At 43.7% G+C, this 13,250-nt stretch overlaps 1 protein-coding gene across 2 annotated transcripts; it reads left to right on the top strand.

Annotated features, from left to right (window-relative positions):
- The first annotated feature begins 337 nt into the window (after positions 1-337).
- Positions 338-12,411, top strand: LOC124042099 (complement factor H-related protein 5-like). Of its 2 annotated transcripts, none has more exons than XM_046360430.1 (12): positions 338-485; positions 1,203-1,415; positions 2,082-2,261; positions 6,146-6,325; positions 6,450-6,485; positions 6,825-6,998; positions 10,279-10,344; positions 10,728-10,898; positions 11,014-11,187; positions 11,399-11,563; positions 11,747-11,769; positions 11,957-12,411. In XM_046360430.1, the coding sequence occupies exons 1-11, from the start codon at positions 425-427 to the stop codon at positions 11,761-11,763; spliced, it is 1,437 nt and encodes a 478-aa protein (XP_046216386.1). In that variant the 5' UTR covers positions 338-424; the 3' UTR covers positions 11,764-11,769; positions 11,957-12,411. The 2 variants fall into 2 exon arrangements, with proteins under 2 accessions (XP_046216386.1, XP_046216387.1); XM_046360431.1 differs by having other exon boundaries at positions 342-485; positions 1,224-1,415.
- The last annotated feature ends 839 nt before the right edge of the window (positions 12,412-13,250 follow it).

The raw sequence follows: 13,250 nt of genomic DNA, 5'->3' as shown, positions 1-13,250 counted from the left end.
TCATCTTCATTCACATCTCTGAGTTCTAAACAGTCATCTTTACTCACATCTCTGAGTTCTAAACAGTCATCTTCATTCACATCTCTGAGTTCTAAACAGTCATCTTTATTGACATCTCTGAGTTCTAAACAGTCATCTTTATTGACATCTCTGAGTTCTAAACAGTCATCTTTATTCACACATAATGAAGCATTATTCATAAGACAGTTCAATTGAAGTCAGTTACACCCCTTACTGTTCAAAACAAACACAGTCAGATGCACCAAAAAGTGCATAGCCTATTTGGAAACTTGAGAGTTTGGAACTGCCCTAGGCAATGATTAACTTGCACACAGCTGACCTAAACTATTTGTGAAATCCATTTGACTTTATTCGGCAGTAAGCATTTGTCAGAGTCGCATGGGTTTATCTATTTTGTAGGGAAATGGGTGGACCAAAATGTTTGTTTTTTGTTCTATTGATTTGGTGTCTCGGCACAGTACACGGTAAGAGCTTCTGTTACGTGGCATCATTCACTTCTCATTTTACAAAAAGTTTATTTCATTTTGTTGGCAATTTTGATTAAAATAACCAAGTGGACCTTATGCTCCCACGTTGTCTATGGGCTTTTACATTTACATTACATTTACATTTAAGTCATTTAGCAGACGCTCTTATCCAGAGCGACTTACAAATTGGTGCATTCACAGATGTGAGCCTCACATTTCATACATTTCTAAGTGGATGGCATCTTTACTGCCATTCTGTTACATGTGATCATTACAGGGTAAAGGCCTTTCATTGGTGATGATGAATTTTCAGGGTCATTCACAAGCATTGGAATTGTTAAAGGGATGTGTTTCATTCAAAATGCAACTGAACATAAGCTTTTCTCGCACCTTGGTTGTGGTCGAATCCCCAAGACAGATTTTGGATATGTGTTTTGCTTACTTGGGTATTTGATTGTCATGTTGTGTTTGGTCACTATCACCATAGGGCACAGTTCACAGTTCTGAAATTATGTCTAAAACACCTTACAAACACTGAAATACAATTCACAATACAAAAGTGTCCCTTTCTGATGAACTCGTCTGCATTAGGTTTTTGAAAAGTCATACACTTTTGGATTGTGATGTATTTATGCATCACAACACCACAATTCAAACTGCGATAAAGTCATCTGAAATGGTTGTTGTCTGCTTTACTGTTCCTGTGATAATTAGGCCAAGGTTACTCCATTTCAGCACAAGATTCCCAACAAAGCTGCCCAAAACCCCAACTGAAACAAGGTTATTTTGGCTCGGATGAAGAAATCTACCGACATGGCACGGAACTTTACTATGCCTGCGATAAAGGTTGGAAACCTGCGGTTGAGGGGTGGTGGGCGATGGTTAAGTGTGAGAACAGAAAATGGTCCCACACACCTCAGTGCATAGGTAAGTGATTTGAGCATTCTTTTTTAAAAAATGTATCATGAATGAATTATGAGAACATTTGGTGTTAGAGATTTAGGTAGACTTTTAGAGTTCCTGCTGCCCTCACAGAGTACGGTGTGTACTGCTCATTATTAATACCTGCATGTTGTACTGGGAAGTCACCAACAATCTTGTATTGCTTATTAACACGTTTTCTGTTCAGGTGAAGATGGAAACACTGTTGGTGACTTTATTTAAGCTTTCTTTTCATCATGTGTAGGGAACTTCTTGTACAACAGCCTAATTGCACTAGGTCACTAGTACTATCAAGAACTCTCCTGAAAGGGACTCTCCCAACTACATCACATGCTATCACAATACGTATCCAAAACCTGCCCCAAGTCCCCAGTTGTCCTCTGACAGCCCTGATGTAGTGTATATGTCCTTCTGGGCCGCCCTTAGGCTTCAGCTTTGTAAACACTAAATCCGGAGACTTTGGGTCAAGCACCGGGGTAAAACCTGACAGTGGAAAAGGTCTATACATCTTTATGGCACAGATAATAGACAAGTCCATCTACTTTGTCTACCTTAAGATAAATAGAGACATGCTGTTTGGTTCAAAACTCACTCTAGCTTTTCTCCCTCATTCAATAAGATGTTTATAGTTTTTTTGTTTTTGTTATTCAGATGAGAACAACTGCATTGCTCCAGATAACCCTAATGCTAAAGTGACAACCCCTGGGGTGAATGGATGGTATCCCAATGGAAAACTAGTTAGGTTTGAATGTGATGGAACATATGAAATTAAGGGCCCTATCACAGCTACGTGTGAGAATGGGACTTGGACAACATTACCACTGTGTGAAGGTGAGTATGTTCTCAGAGTTGTCTCTGTATAAACCCTTGTTTAGCTCTACCATGTGATAGGATAACGATGGCATAACGATGACTTTTTGATGACATATAATTAAACATTACATTCTGTATTTTTCCACATCTTTCACCACAGAGGGTGGCATTTAGTCACTGTATTGTCCTGCATGTTGTTAAACATTCAGTGACTGTCAGTCAAAGCAGCACGTGTCAGTGTTCCGCATGGGAAAGACTCTGTACATAGCAGCATGTATTAGTGTTCCGCATGGGAAAGACTCTGTACATAGCAGCATGTATCAGTGTTCCGCATGGGAAAGACTCTGTACATAGCAGCATGTATCAGTGTTCCGCATGGGAAAGACTCTGTACATAGCAGCATGTATCAGTGTTCCGCATGGGAAAGACTCTGTACATAGCAGCATGTATTAGTGTTCCGCATGGGAAAGACTCTGTACATAGCAGCATGTATTAGTGTTCCGCATGGGAAAGACTCTGTACATAGCAGCATGTATCAGTGTTCCGCATGGGAAAGACTCTGTACATAGCAGCATGTATCAGTGTTACGCATGGGAAAGACTCTGTACATAGCAGCATGTATTAGTGTTCCGCATGGGAAAGACTCTGTACATAGCAGCATGTATTATTGTTCCGCATGGGAAAGACTCTGTACATAGCAGCATGTATTAGTGTTCCGCATGGGAAAGACTCTGTACATAGCAGCATGTATCAGTGTTCCGCATGGGAAAGACTCTGTACATAGCAGCATGTATTAGTGTTCCGCATGGGAAAGACTCTGTACATAGCAGCATGTATTAGTGTTCCGCATGGGAAAGACTCTGTACATAGCAGCATGTATTAGTGTTCCGCATGGGAAAGACTCTGTACATAGCAGCATGTATCAGTGTTCCGCATGGGAAAGACTCTGTACATAGCAGCATGTATTAGTGTTCCGCATGGGAAAGACTCTGTACATAGCAGCATGTATTAGTGTTCCGCATGGGAAAGACTCTGTACATAGCAGCATGTATTAGTGTTCCGCATGGGAAAGACTCTGTACATAGCAGCATGTGTTAGTGTTCCGCATGGGAAAGACTCTGTACATAGCAGCATGTATTAGTGTTCCGCATGGGAAAGACTCTGTACATAGCAGCATGTATTAGTGTTCCGCATGGGAAAGACTCTGTACATAGCAGCATGTATTAGTGTTCCGCATGGGAAAGACTCTGTACATTGCAGCATGTATTAGTGTTCCGCATGGGAAAGACTCTGTACATAGCAGCATATATTAGTGTTCCGCATGGGAAAGACTCTGTACATAGCATGTTCCGCATGGGAAAGACTCTGCACATAGCAGCATGTATTAGTGTTCCGCATGGGAAAGACTCTGCACATAGCAGCATGTATTAGTGTTCCACATGGGAAAGACTCTGTACATAGCAGCATGTATTAGTGTTCCGCATGGGAAAGACTCTGTACATAGCAGAATGTATTAGTGTTCTGCATGGGAAAGACTCTGTACATAGCAGCATGTATTAGTGTTCCGCATGGGAAAGACTCTGTACATAGCAGCATGTATTAGTGTTCCGCATGGGAAAGACTCTGTACATAGCAGCATGTATTAGTGTTCCGCATGGGAAAGACTCTGTACATAGCAGCATGTATTAGTGTTCCGCATGGGAAAGACTCTGTACATAGCAGCATGTATTAGTGTTCCGCATGGGAAAGACTCTGTACATAGCAGCATGTATTAGTGTTCCGCATGGGAAAGACTCTGTACATAGCAGCATGTATTAGTGTTCCGCATGGGAAAGACTCTGTACATAGCAGCATGTATTAGTGTTCCGCATGGGAAAGACTCTGTACATAGCAGCATGTATTAGTGTTCCGCATGGGAAAGACTCTGTACATAGCAGAATGTATTAGTGTTCCGCATGGGAAAGACTCTGTACATAGCAGCATGTATTAGTGTTCCGCATGGGAAAGACTCTGTACATAGCAGCATGTATTAGTGTTCCGCATGGGAAAGACTCTGTACATTGCAGCATGTATTAGTGTTCCGCATGGGAAAGACTCTGTACATAGCAGCATGTATTAGTGTTCCGCATGGGAAAGACTCTGTACATAGCAGCATGTATTAGTGTTCCGCATGGGAAAGACTCTGTACATAGCAGCATGTATTAGTGATCCGCATGGGAAAGACTCTGTACATAGCAGCATGTATTAGTGTTCCGCATGGGAAAGACTCTGTACATAGCAGCATGTATTAGTGTTCCGCATGGGAAAGACTCTGTACATAGCAGCATATATTAGTGTTCCGCATGGGAAAGACTCTGTACATAGCAGCATGTATTAGTGTTCCGCATGGGAAAGACTCTACATAGCAGCATGTATTAGTGTTCCGCATGGGAAAGACTCTGTACATAGCATGTTCCGCATGGGAAAGACTCTGTACATTGCAGCATGTATTAGTGTTCCGCATGGGAAAGACTCTGTACATAGCAGCATGTATTAGTGTTCCGCATGGGAAAGACTCTGTACATAGCAGCATGTATTAGTGTTCCGCATGGGAAAGACTCTGTACATAGCAGCGTGTATTAGTGTTCAGCATGGGAAAGACTCTGTACATAGCAGCATGTATTAGTGTTCCGCATGGGAAAGACTCTGTACATAGCAGCATGTATTAGTGTTCCGCATGGGAAAGACTCTGTACATAGCAGCATGTATTAGTGTTCCGCATGGGAAAGACTCTGTACATAGCAGCATGTACTAGTGTTCCGCATGGGAAAGACTCTGTACATTGCAGCATGTATTAGTGTTCCACATGGGAAAGACTCTGTACATAGCAGCGTGTATTAGTGTTCCGCATGGGAAAGACTCTGTACATAGCAGTGTGTATTAGTGTTCCGCATGGGAAAGACTCTGTACATAGCAGCATGTATTAGTGTTCCGCATGGGAAAGACTCTGTACATAGCAGAATGTATTAGTGTTCCGCATGGGAAAGACTCTGTACATAGCAGCATGTATTAGTGTTCAGCATGGGAAAGACTCTGTACATAGCAGCATGTATTAGTGTTCCGCATGGGAAAGACTCTGTACATAGCAGCATGTATTAGTGTTCCGCATGGGAAAGACTCTGTACATAGCAGCATGTATTAGTGTTCCGCATGGGAAAGACTCTGTACATAGCAGCATGTATTAGTGTTCCGCATGGGAAAGACTCTGTACATAGCAGCATGTATTAGTGTTCCACATGGGAAAGACTCTGTACATAGCAGCGTGTATTAGTGTTCCGCATGGGAAAGACTCTGTACATAGCAGTGTGTATTAGTGTTCCGCATGGGAAAGACTCTGTACATAGCAGCATGTATTAGTGTTCCGCATGAGAAAGACTCTGTACATAGCAGCATGTATTAGTGTTCCGCATGGGAAAGACTCTGTACATAGCAGCATGTATTAGTGTTCCGCATGGGAAAGACTCTGTACATAGCAGCATGTGTTAGTGTTCCGCATGGGAAAGACTCTGTACATAGCAGCATGTGTTAGTGTTCCGCATGGGAAAGACTCTGTACATAGCAGCATGTATTAGTGTTCCGCATGGGAAAGACTCTGTACATAGCAGCACGTGTTAGTGTTCCGCATGGGAAAGACTCTGTACATAGCAGCATGTATTAGTGTTCCGCATGGGAAAGACTCTGTACATAGCAGCATGTATTAGTGTTCCGTATGGGAAAGACTCTGTACATAGCAGCATGTATTAGTGTTCCGCATGGGAAAGACTCTGTACATAGCAGCATGTATTAGTGTTCCGCATGGGAAAGACTCTGTACATAGCAGCATGTATTAGTGTCTGTGTTTCCACTGTCTTGGTTCTTTACAGAAGAAAAGGTCTTGTGTGGACAACCTCCTCCTGTGACCAATGCAGTTATCACTCGTGAATATCAGGAGAAGTTTCAAGAAGGCTCTAAGATAAATTATAAATGTCGGGATTCATATACTTATGAAGGAACTGACTCTAGCGTTTGCCAATCTGGAGATTGGACCACAAGTCCCAAATGCAGTAAGTGAAGTCCTGGCATTAGAGACATCATTTTATAGTGTGACTCCTGTTTCCTTGGTTGTTTTATCTTCTGAACTCTTCTGAATAAATCATTGATATTTGTTTCCTGCCTCCCTCTCAATAGTTCAAACTCCATTCTCCACAGAGAGGGCCAGCACAGGTAAAAGTGACCAGTCATTTTGTATCTTAGGCAAGAACAGCTTTGTTTACCCAAATGGCAATAAACTGGCAATAGCAATATTGAACAATGTAACTGGCCAAACGAGATAAAGAAACCTGCAGGTTTCTTGTTTTGTGAGTGACATTTCTATAAGATGTTTTACATTGCACAAATTGTGCCCCATAATATTTCTAAAACATCCCAGACTGATGAATCTATGAACATTGGGTCATTGACATCAGTTGAGGCCAGAACTGTATAGTTTGTAGGAACAGCCTTCAAGCTAATGTTATTAATCATGTAATGTTATTGTTATTAATCATGTCATGTGTGGAACAGGTGAAGGAGGCAGCAGTACTTCGAGTGACAGAGGAAATGGTGGCACATCTAGCGGAGGGGGCCACAGCACATCTAGCGGAGGGGGCCACAGCACATCTAGCGCAGGGGGCCACAGCACATCTAGCGCAGGGGGCCACAGCACATCTAGCAGAGGGGGCCACAGAACATCTAGCGGTAATCTTATCCGAATGAGAAATTCCATTAAAAAATATCCTAATTCCTTCCTCAGTTTAGTTCAGCCATTCATAAATATTGTAACAAACCTGGCATTTATTAGACCTTTTGCCGTAATGATCTGTTCGAGGCCAGCTGCAGCTTAACTAGGTTGCACGTTACAAATTTAAAGGTAATTCCGATTGATGTAATGAACTTCTTCTGCTGTTTGAAGAGAGTCAGACCGAAAAGCAGTGTGTAGGTTACTCATGACTTTTAATGAAGCTAATGCAGTACATGAAATAACTGAAAATATGAAAACAACAAACGAGTGAAACTAAATACAGCCTATCTGGTGACTAACACAGAGACAGGTACAATCGCCCACGAAAACAACGCGCACTCAGGCTGCCTAAATACGGTTCCCAATCCGAGACACCGAGAATCAGCTGACTCCAATTAGGAATCGCCTCAGGCAGCCAAGCCTAACTAGACACACCCCTACTAATACACACTCCTAATTAATACAAACCCCAATACGAAATACAACATAAACCCATGTCACACCCTGGCCTACCCAAACATATAACAAAAACACAAGATACAATGACCAAGGCGTGACAGAACCCCCCCCCCTAAGGTGCGGACTCCGGGACGCACCTCAAGAGCATAGGGAGGGTCCGGGTGGGAGTCTGTCCATGGTGGCGGTTCTGGCTCGGGACGTGGACCCCACTCCATAAATGTCCTAGTTCCTCCCCTTCGCATCCTAGGATAATCCACCTTCTCCGCCGACCATGGCCTAATAGTCCTCACCCTGACCCCCACATAACTGAGGGGCAGCTCGGGACAGAGGGGCAGCTCGGGACAGAGGGGCAGCTCGGGACAGAGGGGCAGCTCGGGACAGAGGGGCAGCTCGGGACAGAGGGGCAGCTCGGGACAGAGGGCAGCTCGGGACAGAGGGGCAGCTCGGGATAGAGGGGCAGCTCGGGATAGAGGGGCAACTCGGGATAGAGGGGCAACTCGGGATAGAGGGGCAGCCCGGGACAGAGGGGCAGCCCGGGACAGAGGGGCAGCCCGGGACAGAGGGGCAGCCCGGTACTGAGGGGCAGCCCGGTACTGAGGGGAAGCCCGGTACTGAGGGGAAGCCCGGTACTGAGGGGAAGCCCGGTACAGAGAGGAAGCTCGGTACAGAGAGGGAGCCTAGTACTGAGAGGAAGCTCAGGCAGGTAGTAGGCTCCGGTAAATCCTGGCTGGCTGGTGGACCTGGATGATTAAGGTTGTCTGGCCGATCTAGAAGATCTTGGTAGACTGGCACTTCTGGCGGATCCTGGCAGACTGGTGACGCTGGGCCGACAGGAGACTCCGGCAGCACAGGAGAGGAGAAAGGCTCTGGCTGAGCTGAACAGGCGGGAGACTCCAACAGTGCAGGAGAGGAGAAAAGCTCTGGCTGCTCTGAACAGGCGAGGCGCACTGGACGCGCTGGGCCGACTGGTAGCACTGGTGGCGCTGGACAGACAGGAGACTCCGGCAACGCCGGAGAGGAGAAAGGCTCTGGCTGCAAACAGGCTGGAGACTCCGATAGCACAGGAGGGGAGAAAAGCACTGGCTGTGCTGAACAGGCGATGCGCACCGGACGCGCTGGGCCGACTGGGAGCACTGGTGGCGCTGGACAGACAGGAGACTCCGGCAGCGCAGGAGAGGAGAAATGCTCTGGCTTCGCTAAACAGGCGAGGCGCACTGGAGGCCTGGTGCGTGTTGCTGGAACTGGTGGTACTGGCGCGAGGACACGCACAGGAAGCCTGGTGCGGGGAGCTGCTACCGGAGGACTGGTGTGTAGAGGTGGATCTGGATAGACCGGACCGTGCAGGCGCACTGGAGCTCTAGAGCACCGAGCCTGCCCAAGCTTACCTGGCTCGATGCCCACTCTAGCCCGGCCAATAGGAAGGGCTGGTATGTGTCGCAGCTGGCTCTGCATCCGCACTGGAAACACCGTGCGCTCCATAGCATAACACGGTGCCTGCCCGGTCTCTCTAGCCCAACGGTGAGCACAGGGTGTATGCGCAGGTTTCCTACCTGGCATAACTATTCTCCCTTTTAGCCCCCCCCAATATTTTTTGGGGGGTGACTTTCCGGTTTCCAACCGCGTCGCCGTGCGCCTCCTCATACATACGCCTCTCCGCTTTAGCTGCCTCTATTTCCTCCTTGGGACGGCGATATTCTCCCGGCTGCTCCCAGGGTCCTTGACCGTCTAATTCCTCCTCCCATGTCCAAATCTCCAAATGATGCATTCTCTCCCATTGCAACTGCTCTTCACGATTAACAGGGAGAGTAGGCTCAGGTCTGTTTCCTGACTCAGCCACTCTCTCTCTGCGCTTTCCCCTGTTACCTTCAGTTTTCGCTCTGTATAGCAATGCTTTCCTTCTCGATTCCATCCGTGTATAGCCCTCTTCGCATTGCTGTAGGGAATCCCAGGCGGGATCTTGCACTCGCTCTGGGTCGGCTGCCCACCTGTCGATTTCTTCCCACTTCGTATAATCCCTTCTTCTGCCATCCATAGCGTCCTCCTTTAGCTCCTGCCAGTTCACACGCTGCTCGGTCTGTGAATCGTGGTGGGCGATTCTGTAATGAACTTCGTCTGCTGTTTGAAGAGAGTCAGACCGAAAAGCAGCGTGTAGGTTACTCATGACTTTTAATGAAGCTAATGCAGTACATGAAATAACTGAAAATATGAAAACAACAAAAGAGTGAAACTAAATACAGCCTATCTGGTGACTAACACAGAGACAGGTAACAATCGCCCACGAAAACAACGCGCACTCAGGCTGCCTAAATACGTTCCCAATCCGAGACACCGAGAATCAGCTGACTCCAATTAGGAATCGCCTCAGGCAGCCAAGCCTAACTAGACACACCCCTAATAATACACACTCCTAATTAATACAAACCCCAATACGAAATACAACATAAACCCATGTCACACCCTGGCCTACCCAAACATATAACAAAAACACAAGATACAATGACCAAGGCGTGACAATTGAGAGTTACCGTGAATGTAGTCTTCGCTAAAGCATGAACATTGCCTTTAAATTTCATCAGGCTGTAATGCTGCATTTCCACGATACAGATTGATCAGACTCCTAAGTTTCATGGCCTCACTTCAAAAACTAATGCAGAAAAAGTAAATGACAGAAAAAACAGCTATAGAATCAATATATTTATAATGTCTTGTGGTTTCCAATGTCTAATGTCTCATAGCAGCTTCATGTTTACAGATATCTGCTGTAACTGTCTCCAACAGGTGATGAGGCCTCACCCAATGTCAGACCCTCTGCCAGACCACAACCTGGTGGTCCATTTTTACCTGGTAATTCAAGCTTTCTGTTTTCCGCTTTTCAGCATTCGACTTAGTATTATAAAAAAAAGCAAAAATGGGCTTTTTATTTATCTGACTTTCATTTATCTGCATGTCCAGCCCTTATATTTCACCTCACAATGAAGTGTTTTACCATTTTCTTTTTAGAACAACCAGGGTTACAAGTAAAACACAAAATCCAGGGGGTCGAATATGCTAATGACACATCTTATAATGCATTATAGCTGCATCATTATGCATTATACATGGATGCTTAAAGTACATTTTTACCACAATTCCTTTCACCTGGAAGTGGGCTGGATTATGACCTGAAATGTCTCAGAACAATATGAGCATTATTTTTGTAATCCTGAAGAGCTGTATGTGTTGTTCAGTTGATAGGTGTGGAGAGAAGCCAATAGTTGATAATGGGGATTTTATCAGTGACTCAAAACGAAATCGAATGGCACTGACCTTCACATGCATTAACTATTATAAACTTGTGGGCCCAGAGCAAGTGATGTGTCATAATGATCAAACGTGGTCAGAGCTCCCCATTTGTAAAGGTAAGTCAATTAATCACTTGCTAAAATTAGCAAGATAACATCACACATCTAATTGTCTTGTCTCATAATATATCAACCTTCATTAACACTCTTATATCAACTCTTTATATACCAGCTCCCTGTACCATTGACAAAAGGACTTTTGACATGCTGGATCTTCCAAAAGACATGTTTGTGAAGGAAGGAGAGAGTCAGACATTTCTCTGCAAAAAAAAAGGTTCTTCGGGACGACCTTTTGTTGCTGATGTTCAATGTCAGAATGGACGAGGGGCAATTGGCAAATGTACATGTATGTATGATGAACTACACACAACACAAAGAAACAGATTATACAGTACTTAATTAACACAATGTTTTCTTTGTTTATCAATTGTTTATAATTTAGTTTAGTTTATTATGTTTAAAGTCTACTGTAAATGAGTCCTTATAAAATATATTATCACAAACTCAATGTATAAACCTTCATTAACCACTTTTATATTCATTCTCTTTTTACAAAGTGGGCTGCAAACTGGACACATGGCATCATCATTGGCTGGATCTTACACAGGATATGTTTGTAAAGGAAGGACGTCAGACATGGAACTGTAAACAAACGGATTACAAGGGTCGTCGTCTTGTTGCAGATGTTGAATGTCAGAGAGGAAGTGTGGACGTAGGCGGTTGTAAGTCTAATGCAACAGTAGGATAGAGAATATAATCAACTGAAACACATTCTACACAGGTTTTTTGTCAAGTGTGAACACATATTGTCTTTAAGTTACAATAGTTGTACATGTCAGTTACTGAATATGCTACTGTAAGCCTCGTAAGAGACTAAATATTAACTACAATGTCATCCCATTTAGGTTACCAGCTAAACTAATATTTGGTAAGTGTTTATGGATCTCTGCACAGGTATTAAACTCAAGCAAACTTCAATGGAGGTTTTGTCAGTGTCAGATATACATGAATAGAATCGAGAAATGGTGAGGCCAGTCCCATAAATACTGATATTAGTTGTAGTGAGTCTCTCTCCTCTTATGTAACTTCAACAAGGTTGTGTATTTTCTTCACAGGCCTGGTGAATCAATGCAACAAACCCAAAGCTGCAGCAAATCCCCTGGAAGAGAGGACTTCCCACGTTGGCCACCAATCAAGATCATGATGTGTTTGATAAAGTTGCTTTTACATTTGGTTCATGATATGGAATCTGTCTCATAACACAGGGGGTTAGTAGGGGAGCAGAGAGGAAAGGAGGCCCACCATCTTAGGATAGGAGGCTGTCTGACAAGATTCAGACAGTCATTCTGAATGATTCAAAAGAAATTAAAAATACATGTGGAACATAATAATGGGAAGGTTGATGAAACAGTTGATCAGCAAAACATTTGATATTGATCCTCTATTCATTTAAAGCAGCAAACTACTGGTAGTCAATGGGAGTCAAATCAATAGAATGTACAGTATACAATGGACATGGATGCATGTAGAAAATGTCATGGCTTGGATCTATAAAAGAGATATAATTAGACGTGTGTGTGCTTTTATATGCCTTCATTGGTTTACACCAAATCAATTCACTAACAAATGTGTCAAACACAACACACATCAACAGTTGACACTAACCAACAACTAACTATCCAGAAGCATATTCAGTAGAACAAAAGACAGAAATGACTATTAAACATGTTTTAATAGTTTGAATAGTATAATGAAGACAGTCTGACAATATGGAATCCATATAAGAAGGTTTACGCTGCTTCTACTCTCTGTTTATCATGTATACACAGTCACGTTAACCACACCTACATGTACATAATACCTCAATTAGCCCCAATAACCGTTGCCTTTATATAGCCTCTCTACTGTATGTAGCCTCTCTACTGTATGTAGCCTCTCTACTGTATATAACCTCTCTACTGTATGTAGCCTCTCTAATGTATATAACCTCTCTACTGTATGGAGCCTCTCTACTGTATATAGCCTCTCTACTGTATATAACCTCTCTACTGTATGGAGCCTCTCTAATGTATATAGCCTCTCTACTGTATATAACCTCTCTACTGTATGGAGCCTCTCTACTGTATATAACCTCTCTACTGTATGTAGCCTCTCTAATGTATATAACCTCTCTACTGTATGTAGCCTCTCTAATGTATATAGCCTCTCTACTGTATATAACCTCTCTACTGTATGTAGCCTCTCTAATGTATATAACCTCTCTACTGTATGGAGCCTCTCTACTGTATATAGCCTCTCTACTGTATATAACCTCTCTACTGTATGGAGCCTCTCTACTGTATATAGCCTCTCTACTGTATATAACCTCTCTACTGTATGTAGCCTCTCTAATGTATATAACCTCTATAC

This window comes from Oncorhynchus gorbuscha, linkage group LG08 (genome assembly GCF_021184085.1).
Source record: "Oncorhynchus gorbuscha isolate QuinsamMale2020 ecotype Even-year linkage group LG08, OgorEven_v1.0, whole genome shotgun sequence".
Lineage (NCBI taxonomy): Eukaryota > Metazoa > Chordata > Actinopteri > Salmoniformes > Salmonidae > Oncorhynchus > Oncorhynchus gorbuscha.
This window is presented reverse-complemented; position numbering and strand designations above follow the sequence as displayed.

What these genes read in the sequence shown, in the direction of transcription:
- LOC124042099 (XM_046360430.1), top strand. Translation starts at nt 425, where the DNA reads ATGGGTGGACCAAAATGTTTGTTTTTTGTTCTATTGATTTGGTGTCTC. An exon ending in CCACACACCTCAGTGCATAG is followed by an intron (nt 1,416 to 2,081) that starts GTAAGTGATTTG and finishes TTTGTTATTCAG; the next exon opens with ATGAGAACAACTGCATTGCT. An exon ending in AGAGCTCCCCATTTGTAAAG is followed by an intron (nt 10,899 to 11,013) that starts GTAAGTCAATTA and finishes TTTATATACCAG; the next exon opens with CTCCCTGTACCATTGACAAA.